Source organism: Thunnus maccoyii, chromosome 18 (genome assembly GCF_910596095.1).
Source record: "Thunnus maccoyii chromosome 18, fThuMac1.1, whole genome shotgun sequence".
NCBI lineage: Eukaryota > Metazoa > Chordata > Actinopteri > Scombriformes > Scombridae > Thunnus > Thunnus maccoyii.
This window is the reverse complement of record NC_056550.1, coordinates 19,212,136-19,225,947: the sequence shown is the minus strand read 5'-3', so window position 1 is coordinate 19,225,947 and position 13,812 is coordinate 19,212,136. Positions and strand designations below refer to the sequence as shown.

General features: G+C 42.2%; 1 protein-coding gene and 1 long non-coding RNA gene across 4 annotated transcripts; one reads left to right on the top strand and one right to left on the bottom strand.

The window, feature by feature from the left end:
* Positions 1-1,368: 1,368 nt before the first annotated feature.
* LOC121883580 lies at positions 1,369-2,210 on the top strand. The gene is made up of 2 exons (XR_006092243.1): positions 1,369-1,513; positions 1,852-2,210. It is a non-coding gene; the product is annotated as an uncharacterized LOC121883580 (long non-coding RNA).
* A 2,202-nt stretch (positions 2,211-4,412) lies between these two features.
* raver1 (ribonucleoprotein, PTB-binding 1) lies at positions 4,413-13,529 on the bottom strand. Of its 3 annotated transcripts, XM_042393841.1 has the most exons (15): positions 13,151-13,529; positions 12,077-12,143; positions 9,845-10,314; positions 8,685-8,876; positions 8,472-8,592; positions 8,282-8,382; positions 8,056-8,127; positions 7,600-7,678; positions 7,030-7,232; positions 6,825-6,906; positions 6,548-6,690; positions 6,287-6,358; positions 6,038-6,172; positions 5,733-5,798; positions 4,413-5,608 (listed from the first exon to the last, which is right to left on the bottom strand). In XM_042393841.1, exons 1-15 carry the CDS (start codon positions 13,472-13,474, stop codon positions 5,462-5,464), a joined length of 2,274 nt encoding a protein of 757 aa, XP_042249775.1. In that variant the 5' UTR covers positions 13,475-13,529; the 3' UTR covers positions 4,413-5,461. The 3 variants fall into 3 exon arrangements, with proteins under 3 accessions (XP_042249775.1, XP_042249773.1, XP_042249774.1); XM_042393839.1 differs by lacking the exon at positions 8,056-8,127 and having other exon boundaries at positions 7,600-7,681; XM_042393840.1 differs by lacking the exon at positions 8,056-8,127.
* Between the last annotated feature and the right edge of the window lie 283 nt (positions 13,530-13,812).

Below are 13,812 nucleotides of genomic sequence, written 5' to 3'. Positions count from 1 at the left end.
AACAGAGGGAAATAAAGCACTACAATTCTTATATCGCATACATGAAGCAGTCAAAACTAGAGAGCAAAATGGCTAGAGTTGCAGCGTTCTTACAATATCTTGTAATTTAATAGTGATCATATAAGAGACAACTGGCAGCAAAGGAAATAAGAGGCAGAAGAGCTGCACTTCAAGTGTAGACTATTAATGTTGAGGAGGATGATATGGGACAGGGGATATGATTCAACAGGGGAGAGGAGGACAAGAGATACTTCTTGAAGAGATTAGTTGTTTTTTTGTTTTTTTTACCTGTATGGTGGTAGAATTTCAGGACTCTTTATATTATTACTCTGAGGCTTTGCTTTAAATTTGAAACTCTCAGCCAGACAGACATTTGAACCGTCTCACTGTTGCAGTGAATAATTGGATTACTATACGTGTGTACAGGAGACGTTTAATTCATAATAAAAACTGAATGCACACATCTTCAGCCATAAAAGTGAGACTGACTGAATGTACAATGCTTACAGATAGATAGATAGATAGATAGATAGAATAGGATATCATACTATATACAGTAGACAAGTGTGCAAAGTTGTTGAAGTTGTATAGATGCAATGAAGTAGAGTAGGAGTATAAAGATGTGCAAATTCACCATGAGCAAAGTTATTGAAGGAGCCAAACAGAGTGGAGTTTGGTTGAGACAGAAACTATAAAGCTGAGAGTTCTGAGTCATTGCTTTTATGTTCCATAAATACAGTTACACAGAAGATCGACTGGAAGAGATGAAAATGAAGAGAGTGTAACAATATCCAAGCTTATTTCAAGGGGGATAAGGGTACGTGTTCTGGCTTGGAAATGAAATCCGAACCATAATATAATCTTGTTTGGGTGTATAAGCAGGAGCGCCATTCAAACAGAGTGGCTTTCCCTTCTTTTGAGTTAAGCAAAAGGGGAAACTAGTAGCCATCTCCTGGGCTACTGAGATGTTCTACTGTTTTATAGACTGTTTTTCACAGGGGGGGTGAGGGGGGAGTGGGCTGTTTTTCTATGACTAATCCTGCTATAAACAGCTCTGGTGACATACTCTATTTGGTTACACTTTTTTTTTTTGCTTGTGTACTGGAATAAAGCTGTAATAAATCATTACGCATCAGAACTCAGTGTGTGTGTTTTACATGTTGATTACTGTCAACTTAAATACGCACATTTCCATTCAGCTCACACATGAGCACTAAAGTGGTAGGGGAGCTGTTACATTTACAGCACACACATAAGCATAAGAAACGCAACATTTCTTTTATTTGTATGTTTATTATTTGTGATAAATAATGCTGCAGTGATCTGCCTTCAGAGCTCTTCCTCCTTCCTTTCTGTATTTGGGAAAATTGCAGGTTTCAGCAGCATTCACCAGCAACTGTGCAGGGTGACTGTGTGGGTGGAAATATGAAAGGCAGAAATCTAAATGTGTCTGACACAGCGTCCACAGAGCCTCGGTGGATCCTTCTGAGAACTCTGGGTAGACTGGCTGCAGGTATGAGAACATAATTCAGGGGTGCCTGAAGCATTACAGACAAGTATTACAGAAATAAACCCAGCGGCTGGGAAAAACACATTAATATAATGTCAGGCAGGTCTAAAAAACAACCCCATCATTTATTCACAACGTTCTCATTTCCATTGTCCTTTACGGATTGATAATAAAAACAACAGTATTTCTCCCTTAGACATATTTCTTAAGTGACGTGCCTTGACAGAACCAAAGATAAAGTCATTTTTTTTGCTTGCTGAGTAAATGTCATAAACAACATCAATGTTTTAAAAAGGAGAGTTTTATAACCAGTGTGTAGCATTTGTGTTTTCGTCCATCAGGGGAAAGCTCCATCAGCGGCTCTGCTCCTCGAGGCTCGGTGGGACCACAAGAATAACATCTAATCAAAACCCTTCATCTTGATGCCCGCCGAGAGGAAGACGAGCTATCTCTTCACCGCCTCTTGCCACCTAGCACCTCAGTTTGAAGGGTGAGGAGCAGTAATGCAAAGGGCTTAGTGCCACACAGCCAATCATCTTGGCAGATGACTTTAAGCTCAATTTCTGGCTGATAAAACCCTCAATTGACCTGCCGTTACCTTCAGGGGTGGCTGAACAGAGCTTATATGAACACGGCTGACATTTCAAGTTATTCTTAATTTAGTTTTTTTTTAATTAAAAATCAAATGCATATTCACTCACTTCTCAGTTTGACATATTTCTTCAGATTTGTTTTTTTTGAGTAACCTGTTATCAGCCATTATAGCTGACTGAGTTTGTCGTTAAATAATTATTCATCCATCTTCTCAGCAATAACCTGCTTAACATTCATAGCCTACAGGCCGCATTCATAACTATAAACTGTACTGATGGAGCTTATTAGAGCCACACATGACTTCTGCCTGTGTAACTGAGGTACACAGATGTAATAGCTGCAGAGGCAAGCTTGGTTATTATTATTACTAATACAACTATTGTTTGCAGTTATTAGCCTCCAGTTTATTTCCATATTGGGGGGAAAAAAAAGATGCTGCACACTATCAATGAGTATCCTCCTCTTTAATGGTTTCTTTCTGCCACACACGTTCCTGAAGATTGGTCTAAAAGGGTGCAGAAGCATTATTTTTTGTAGATGATTACCCATCCAATGATGGAAAACATCAGCCGGCTGTGCATTGAATGACTTAATTGACAAGAGGCACATCTGGTTCATTACTTCTATAATCGTGCTAAAATATAAAATCACTTCTGTGTGGCTTTTGCAGCTTTCAACTGTTTAAAAGGACTTTTAAAGGAACTTTCATCTGCTGATTCAAATATTTATAAGCTGGACAATGAAATTTTGAGAATGAGTTCAATAAATTTAGGGTTGTAGTTACCTTTTTTTTGTTTTTTTTTTGCTTTTTTCACTTTTACACCAGCAGCAAAGGTTGGACTTGGATGAGTCACTTGTTAAAGATAAGAAAATAAAAAGATTTCATTACTAAAGACGACACAAAGTTTTATTTTTAACCACACGTGCTGATTTATTTTTGCTTTTAATACTATTGGCAGTAAATTACATTCTTCAAAATGTTTATTAATCGGTTCTATGTGAAATGATCACATCATTAATTCATTTGATATATTTGTAATGTAGATGGCTATACATTCATTCTGCATCCTGCAATCAAGGTTTCAAGGCAGAAATTCAAGTCCATATGAAGCAAATCTGTTAAAGCGATGTTGTTAAAGTGACCCTTAAAAGAATTTGTGTCACATGCCAAAATTAAAGGCTTGAGGATCTTGTGGTCAAAGAGCATATTGTGTGCTCTTGAAGTCTTATCCTGTTTCTTGGGGCAGGTCCTAACGTTATGTGAGGCATTTAGGGCAAAATACAGCAACATTTTCCCAACGTTAACCCAAAAATGTCAGATACAGATATCACAGAGCCACAGTATATTTTCAGTGTTTTTTTTTCTTTTTTAAATGAGGAACTCACAACAACATGAGTTTAAATAACATTTACTTGCTCACATCACACACACATACAGAGACAATCATGGCGGTACAGATGAGAGGATAGCAGTTTGATTCAGATCACTCAAATGAATGACGATCATACAGTACAGCTGTATCTCATCTCATGGTCCATACACAACATGAGCAGTCTGCTGTGGCGCCACTCTTGGTCACGTCAGCTTTCAAAAAACATACACGCAAACGACAAAAAAAACACAACGAGCAGCAAATTCATTCAAAACACCAGACCAGAGGCAGGTATGATTAAAAGAAAACAAAAGTTTTGGACTCGAAAAAAAAAAAAAAAATATCAAGCTTAACTATTTACACAGCAAATAAACACAGAAATGGTAAATGTAGATGGAAGCCAACACAGGGCAGGATGAGATCACAGAAAACACTGTCAAGGCTCAGGTGTAGCTGCATTTCCTAGCAGAAGTCAGAGGTAATGGGTTTTCACAATCAAACTGTCAACCAGATAATTATTCAAACAAAAAAAAAAGAAAAAAAAAGAAAAAACAAGGACTATTATGTCACTGACTAATCACCTGCCAGTAGCTTCCATTAGTATTTCCCTAAGACAGACTTAAGTCCCACCATCATTGGAAAACTTGGGCCATCTCCATCATTCCAACTGCCATCTACCCGTCTAGAGAAGCCAATTAAACAGAGTCAAGCCTCTCGCTGAAGAAGAGAGATGGGAAATATTCCTGTATTCACTATCTGCTGGCAGCTCAAGAAATGGCACACAGCGCATGTCCACCACCCCACCCACCCCAACTCAACCACCGAGGTGTGGTGTTTTGGACTTTTAAAAAGACATTCAAAATTTAACTTAGCGAAAAAAAACAGAACTCACATCAACACAGAAAATATTCAACATATGAGTGAGAGGAGACTTGGAGAGAGAGAGAAAAAAAGAAAAAAAAAAAAAAAAAAAAAGGCATCTTATAAAGCTGAGAACAGATTAGGATCATGACCTGCACCCTCAGAGTGAAGTCACTCGACAACCAGTGAAGACAACAGACTCCGCGAACAAGTTGGAGGGTGTGGATCAAAAGACGAACAACGTGGAAAAGTTAGGCTTGAGAAAAAATATGCCAGAATGGTTTTGGTAAAAAGGTTCACCTTCGTAATACACAGGCAGGTACACACAGCTGTCATTGGTGGATGGAAAGCTGAATGTTAACCAGTGAGGAGAGGCCTGAATCACAGCGAGAAAGAAGAGGCATACAGCAAAATATACAACCCTGTGGGAGGGAAGGGGAACGAAAACACCACAACAACACAAAGAACACCATATCATTTAACAAACTACTGAACTTTTTACATGGAATAAGGAAGGCTATCAAAAAAAAGTGTAGAGCCTTTGAAATAAAGCTTGTTTTTATACTATGCAAGTCCCTTTGCCTGAAATTGTGGACAGCATCACTTTAGTGAGATGTCAAACATCATAAAAAGCAGCCTATGACTGCCATTGAAAACTGGCCAAACTATCTGTAGCTCTGCTGACACACCACACTCAACACAGGAATAAAAAAATGCTTTGGAGTAAAGACTTCATTAGCTAATTAACTGATTTTTTTTTTCGTCACTGTACATGTTTTTCAACAAGAAATTAAAGGCAAATTAAAAGAAAAAAAAAAGAAAAAAAAAAGGGTAAAAACTTAATTTACCAACACACTAAAATCATATATACACACACACAAACAGAAAAAAAATTAAAAAAAAAAAAAAAAAAACAACCACCAAGAATTCCCATGGAGTGACAACTGTCCAGATACAAACAGGCCGCACTCCTCAGCGCCCTCCAGGGGTCACTCACAGGAGTACACAGGAGACAAATCCAAGGACTGCCAAGTTAAGAGTTCACTAAGGGAGACCGGAGGAGCTTCCATTGTGTCCTGGCTGTTGAATGGCTACTCATACAGCAAGAAGCACTCAGCTGTATTTAGAATATACGCTTGCGCTTAAGGTAGGAGTCTGCGTAATGGCCACCGAGGCCTTGGGAGTGCTGGCCAACGTACCCGCCCTCGGGGCTTGGCTCTGGAGACGGGATCAGACGGGAGAAGACACGCTTGTGGCTACCGATGGGAGTCTACAATTTGTAAAGAAAAAGAAGACAAAAAAAAAAAAAAGAGAGAGAAATCAATATAGAGCAAATAATGTGCACAAAAATTGAGACGCAAAAGTAAGCATAGACAAGAAAATGTCCAAATTACCCTCACGGCGTTCCCCAGGCCTGGAGGGTAGTTAGTGGTGTGGCTAACAGGAGGCATTCCCACAGCCTGAGGAAAAACAACCAACTTTCAGTGGCTAAAACTTCCTTTATTAAGACTTATTCACCCAGAACAACATTAATTATTGAACATTGGCTTATTCTTAGAATCTAACCCTCTACTTTTTATCTGTTCCCAATACTGCCGTAATGTTCTTGCACAGACAAGTAATGAATAGTTTGGAACAAAAAAAAAAAAAAAAAGGTTCATTTCACAAAGTCCAAATCAGTCCAAAGCTTTTGTCTTACCCTGTTGAGCTGGGTGGAAGGGAGGCTACCGTTACTGGGGGTCTCAGGCCCTGAGCTGAAATATGAGGACAGGGGAGGGCTGGGAGGGTAACTGTAGTGGGAAAACCGCTCACTGTACTCGGGGTGACGAGAGAGCTGCGGAGATAAACAAACAAGTCCACAGCTGCATTACTGGAGGGCGCTACGCATTTAAATTAATAGCATTAAAAGTTTGCTCACGTCTTCTCGTAATGGTTGATTAAACACTACCTGCTGTCCGAATCCTGCCAGGGCCCCGGTATCAAGGTTCTCCTGCTGTTCATACAAGTGGGTCAAGGGATCCTGAGGACAAACACCAGATGGGCATTAGACCAGATCACAGCATATAGCACATTGAATAAGCAGCAAAACAGTATGGTGTGTACTGCATTGTAATTTCAATTGAAGCAGTGCATTATAATGTTAAAATAAAAGCTAAAAAAGTGTGAGTGAGTCTTTCCTATGGACGAAGAGGGGCAATTCAGTGGTTACCTGGTGTACAGGAGGGTACTCTGGGCTGTAGGACTCCTGGTAGCGCAGGTTGTAATTTGGCTGTATGCTCTGGTGTGAGTGCTGGTTGGACACGTTGCTTAGTGTAGGCCTCTTCCTATAGGGGTGAGGTCTGCAGTTTCCTCCTGGAACAGGGGGAGAGCAGACAGACATAAGATGCTGGATATATTTTGCCTGAATACCTGAGTTGATGCAGCAAACAAAAACCGACTGCTGAGCAAGAAAACCAGAACGGCAGAGTACAAAAAGAGCATCTCACCTGAAGGAAAAACATTGCTGACATTGAGAAAGGCGTTCTGGGGAAGATTCACCTCTTTGGGAGGATCTCCTAGTATGGATACCTGAGAGAGGAGAAAGTTACTCAATTTTGATATAAAAAGAAGACAGTTTCTCATTTATACTTAACCAAAAAGCTGGATGAGAAGAGGCAGAAAGCCTATTATGTAAATTACTTGGGACCTCACCCCTTGTGCTGTGAGGCCATCTGCCCCAATCATGCCACCCATCAGAGGCATGGAGATGCCCTGCAGAGTGGGAGAGGAAGTCTGGGGGAAGGTGCACGCTGCAGTGGGAGACTCCTGCTCCCTTGCCAGGGCTCTGCCAAGTGGCATTGGCTTTAGGGGGGCCAGAGGATCTGCCTGAAGACCTAGACCTGGGACAACACCGCCTAAAAGGAATAAGAGAGATGGACTGTAAATTAAAATTAAATTAAATTTTTACATTTTTTTATCTGTTTTTCTACCCTGAATACATGTTTATCATAAACGTTTGTGAATCAAACTTGCAAAAATTTGTTTTTGATTGTTTTTTTTAAACCACAAATGTTAACATAAATGTTAACAATACATCTGTTGAATTCTACCATGCGACATTAAGATTGATTAGCATTGTGACCAAAATATCATGACTATTGTAAAGATCAGAAAGCATGATTAACTGGCAAAGAGAGTTACAGATGTTTAGCATCATAAGCAAAGCAAAAACATGCAGTTTGTGGCTCTAGGAGCTACGGCTGGAGTCGGCGGATGCCAAACCTTGGGGCAGGTCTCCGAGCAGATGGACTCCCTGCTGGACAGGCAGAGCAGCCAGAGGATTCTCCCCAATGAGTCCTGCCTGCTGGCCAAAGGAGAGAACAGAGTTCAGGGTCACACAACCTGGCAGCAACACCTAAGTGGCGGAAAACTGCTGAACTACACGAGCACACTTAATCAGCACTGAGGCTTACTCACCACATATGAAATGAAGTCCTTACAGAATAGTTATTTACACTTTTTGCGCACAATAGAGCACAACACCTACCACATCAGTCAGCACCACTCAAAAGCACCCCCACCCAACACACACACACACAAAAACCTACTTCCTAGCGAGAGCTTACCCACTCAGGCATTGCGTTTTCTATCACCAAGCACATAAAAGACCAGGATCTGTCTAGCTTCACCACCACCACCTCACACTGATAGCCAAACACAAACACCATTATCACTCACACAAGGCACTAGAGGGGTTTCTTTATTGTGTAGCACCTGAGCCCACAGAAGATGATTTCCCAGAAAGGCATGCTAATGGTAAAGTGGGAAAGAGCAGAGTAGGGAGGGTGGGGTGGGGTGGGAAGGGTGTATGAGTAGGAGAGGATGAGTCAAAACAGGCTGTGCGGCTGAGAGGATGATGTCAGAGAAAAAAAAAAAAAAAAAGAAGGAAGAAAGGCAGCGTTACCTGCTGGGCCTTGGCCTGGTTCTGAAGGAGCAACTGGAGCAAGGCAGCGGAGAGGGCGGGGTTGGCCAGCAGCGGCATCGTAGGGGCTGCCCCGAGAAGGCCTGCATACAAAGCGAGCACATCAGGATCGACAGAACAAAACCTAAAAACACTATTCAAAGTATCTGCAGAGCCAGCGAGGACTCCTCACCTTGTTTGTGTCCCTGTGAGAGCGGGTTCAGCAGCATTTTGAGGGTGGCGGGGTTATTTAGGCCTGTGAGTATCTGCATGGCTGTGGGATCAGGGAGGAGACCTTTACCCCTGTTCACAGCCTTGGAGAGAGGGGCCACAAGACAAGACATTCAGCACAAGAGCAACGGCTAAATGAATCTGGATATTCATTAGAAATATGCGACGTGAATACCGTGGTTTGAGCAGCAATCAGAGCGGCTAACATGCTTCTTCCGGGAGGGCCAGGAGCACAGAAGGACATCCTGATGTGTGTCCCACCCAGCAGCCTGCCGTCAGTGAGTCGCTGTGCCTCCTCGGCCATCTCGGCCGTGGCGAACTCCAAAACCGCAAAGCGCCGGAAACTTCCATCTTGTCCCTGAGCCAACTGTCAAGGTGAGGTGGAGAAGAAAAAGTCATTTTAATCTCACGGAAACATTATCAGCCAAAGTTCTGCTGCCAATAAATACTGTACACACACAAGTTAGGGCTGACTGCCAGGCCTGCGTTTTTTTCCACTTACACCGTGAATGCACATGTTTGAGTGCAACAGCTATCTAAAAGCATATTTATGTCCTGTAAAACCCCTGGAATGTACTGGAATCACTGCTCAAACTAAATTTAAAGTGATGTTGAAAATCTCAACAGATTCTTTTTCTGGGTTTTGTTTATTAATAATACAGGTTCCCTTTAAAAAAAAAAAAAAAAAAAGGAAAAAAAAAGAAAAGAAAGAAAAAGTGGCACTGCCCGTTTCTCGTAAACCAGCTGTTATTCAAGACTTCCTCTAAAAAAGACAAAATGTCCATCCAAAATATTTCTTTCGCATTCTTTTGCTTAAATATAGGTACTATTCTGGGAATATGATGACCATGTAGCTTTTAAAATTTCCCTCTAAAAAGGCCCTCCACTCACCATCTATCATGAGTGGCCTCATGATCTAATACCACCATGTTTCATACCCTCAAAACCAGGCCAGCTGAAGCTTGTTCAAACAAGTGTTGGGAAACTCAACGTTTTCTTTTAAACTATCACATGACCCTTAATCATCACCGCTTTTGCCACAATCCTAAAAAACCCTGGAACCAGCAGAAAAGTACTACTATGTGTGTCGTGCTAAAAGGACACCCCTCTCTCTCATTCCAGAAAAGCCTGCTGAATGACACCACCTGGGAGAGTCAGGTGGTCATCACCATAGAAACCAGCAATGCTCATTGCCATAGAAACTTTGAGTGGCCACATGAAATATGGGGTAAAGGTGAACGGTATTGACAGATCAAATATGGAATAAAACTTTACAATATCATTCCTGGCATTTATAACTCATCCCCACAGACAATTATTTGGTACATTTTTGACCTGGCAGAAGACTGGTGCATGGGTGTCAGCCAGTGCGTTGCGGAGGTCTTGGGCAGTCAGCAGGCTCGGGGGCAGGCGGTCCACACACAGACATTTGGAGTGCAGCAGCGGGTATGTGAGCGAGCCCACCTCTGTCCAGTGGACGTACAGCATGCGGGAGCCCAGCTGCTTCCCCAAGAGCTCTGACTTGGCCCTGGCCGCCGAGTCTTTCTTCATGTACTCCACAAAGCCGTAGCCCTTGGAATGCCCGGTAGAGGCGCTGTATACCAGAAAGCAGCGTTCCAGGTTTCCAAAGGGTCGCACCAACTCCTCAAACTGCTGCTGGGTGAAAGCGCGGGGCAAGTTGGCGATGCACAGTAGAGCGTCTGTCGGCTGCAGCTGCACAGAGATCTCCCGGTCCCGTAGCACATGCTGGTGGAACTCTTTGATGGCACACTGTGCCTGCTCCCCATTGAGCAGTGTCACAAATGCTGAGGGCGATAGGGACAGAGGGAGGAAGAGGGACAATAAAAAACACAATTCGGTGTCAAGTGAGAGTGTGACATTTGTTCAGTCAGCACTAAGAGCAAGATCGATTTTACTCTTGGAGAGCAAACCTTGGTTGTGACCTCATTCCTCCTTTAGCAGGTCTGATAAAAAAGACAATGCTGGTGGCACGATGTCACCGCACAACAGCTTTTATGTCACTGCAACATTTCCCCTCATTGAAACTACAATGGTTGTCACAGGGCCTGACAAGAATCAAAGGCATTCCATCTCCACTGTTGACAGCTAAAAAGTCACATCTAGACCTGTATGAGTTTTAATGTTATTGGCACCAACTTTTAGAAAGTCTACTTATTTTACAGACTATTGTTACAAAGCAGACAAATATACTAGAGCCCAATAGTGTGCTGCGGCTCAAGTACAGCTATCATCCTGTTACCTATGTTTTGATAGAGAAGCAAAAAGATTTGTTGTGTTTTAAAGATAATATTTTACCAGCCAACTGGCGAGACAGTTTACAAAAAAACACATCTAAAATGTGACTGGTTATCTAACACAACAGCTTTGTAGAAACCAACCCTGAAATTACCATCTGACCCATTATAAATCAGCCACTTCTCAGTGGGAGACCATGCCATCATCCAATGTGTAAAAACATTTTACATGCTTAGTCTAAGCTGACTTCTGGTGCTCAGTTTTTGTTTGTCTTTTCTGCAACCGCCTTGGATTAAGACACAGCTCACAGTTAGGGGCAATACAAGGTCCCCTCAGGATTATTTAAAACCCAATATCATGATGGCATTCATGCATACAAATAGATAAATATGTTCTGACAATTGAGCTCAACATCTGTCAACAAAAGACAGATCAGTAACTGACAATGTGCAGAAAAGGTCATAAGCATGTCAGAAGTATCTGTCAGAAGGTATAAAAGTGTTTTTGGAATATTTTTGGAATAAATTCTTATTCCTCCAATTTTGTCAAGTCATTCTGTTCAGCTTTTCCTACAATGTAGGCATTTGAGAGCATATTTTCATGTAGTCCAGCCACATAAACTTTGCAACAATTTTCCCCCAAACTTTTAACCGATAGATTACTTTCACAACATGGGTTCTCCAAGCTACACTTGGAGAAAATTACTCACTGGAATAATGATCGCTAGCTGGACAACTTTCCTTGCTAGCAGACTCTCACAACAGCTTGCTATCTCTGCCAGTGCTGCCAGAGTTAGCACACTGTTGTGTACATCACAGACTACAGTCACACCTCCACAGAGCTAGGATACATATCAGCATGGAGTAAGTAGGATATAATTATGGTAATTTAGTGAAGGGCCAAAAATCTAGTCACCGCCAGTGATGAAATACTGGAGCACATTCACCATCTAGATTACATCTTTACTGAAGCTGCAAATGAAGTGATGTTTCGACACAAAAAGCATCTCCTCCACATGCTGTTTGTTCATTTTGTTCAGCGTCTTGCTTGTAGTCAAGAACCTTATCCTCATTATGAACGTAGCCCTATAAACTGAGAAGTAAGTCTTCCACATTGAGAGGACTGTAGCTCCATTACTTTACTCTAAATGGTGAACTTATCTAAATGCAGACATCCTGGGTTACTTGAACAAACTATCAAGTTTGTGTTGTTTTTATGGAGTTAGATTCTCTGTGATATGTCCTTTACTCCTTGTATCTGAACTCAAAGCACATGCGGCGTCTAACATGATGGACAAGCAGTTAAACCAACCTGTGCCCTTGTATTTGTCGACAAAGCAGTACTTCAAGTCATAGTTGCCCAACAGCTCATGGACCTCCTGTAAATAGTGAAAGAAAATAGTCACATCCAGGCATTTAAAATAATCATTAAAGTGATGTAATGCAGTTTGTAAACAGGGTATCATTCTGCACATAAACTATTACTTTCTCAGTTGTAAATTTTGAGCATCACTGCTCATTTGTAGATTTTGGTAAATCACATAACACATTCATGTTCACTGGGAAACAAGCAACGCAAGTGCACCTGTGGGGGGATGAGGGAGGTGAATAACTGACTCATTGTTGTAGGAGAAATTGTTCTGCGCTGCTTTTGCCCATTCACAAACGAAATGGCGATGCTGTCTAGCATTTTCTGAAACGTTTTGTCTCCACGCCTTCCACCTTTTGTTGTAATGCAACTCACATCTCGAACTGCCACTACTCCCCCCCCCTCCACCTCTCTGAACAATGGTACCGCCCGCAGGCCCACCGCTCCCCACGAGTCAGGCACGTTCCCAAAAAAAAAATGTGGCATCATGAGTAAATCACAGGCTGGTTCATACAACTAAACAAGAGCTTTGATGGGCTGATGAAAAGTATTCTATGCACCTGTAACCCTCAAGTAAAACGTATAATTACCGACAGCTTAGTTTAGACAGTCGTTTGGTGAAATTACACCACGAATATCAAAGTTACCAAATTGCTACCTACAAGGCCGGACTGGCAGGTCATACAGGCCACAGATGACCATAGGTGACAGTTATCTGACCACCTGGCAGTTAAGCCGTGTAAGTCAACTAACACAAACAAATTGAACACAATATTACACTCATTGTGTACAATAGGTGTCAATTAACGGTGTTTTAGCTTTTAAACAAGTTGGAGATATAAAAAAGTCAAATATAGCATCAACTAAAGTTTAAAAGGCAGCTAACGAGTTAAATGGCTAGCAGGCTAACATAGGTAGCATAGTGGAGCTAGGCTGCCGTTAGCCGAACCCCGTCAATCAATCAATCAATCATCCACAGATTTAAACCTCCGGCTGTTTGCTAATTTTCACACATACCTGATTGCTAACGTCGGAGGGCAGATTTTTCATGATGATTTTTCTACGGTTGTAAAACTCCCGGCGAGTTCTCTCCAAGCGGCTCTCGATCTCGTCGGGGCTCAGTGATGTCAAGTCTTCGTCGACCCTCCGCTGACACTCGCGTCCCGGTGTCGCGTCCTCTTCGCCGGGTTCGAGTTCAGGGTGCCGGCGGTCTCCGGTTCTCCAGTTTTCATGATCCGCGGCGAGGTCGTAATTTTCATGAAGCGGGCGAGAGGCGAAACTGAGCCCTGTGTCTGTGCTTTCATCTCTGGCAGCTGTGCTAACAGACACGACGGCCGCCATCACTCAGTTTGGTGGAAGTTTTTTCGGTCTGGGAACTCGGTCCGATTTGAGCAGTTTAAACAATACACACATGGCCCCAGCGCCGCTTCTGATTGGACGAGAGGGGGACGCATTCTCCATGACTACGACGTAACGGAGGGTGGGGGTGGGGCTACGGGTGTTCCCTGAAAAACACTCAAAGCTGGATATGAAATGCTGAAGATCTCCACAGTTGAGTCTCAGAGTCAGTGGGGCCCCATAAATATAACTTTAGGGGCATTTTAATTAGACAGACTACATCTGAGTAAATCTATGCACGAGGACGGCGACATATAATTGTCTCCCAACCTTTAACTGTG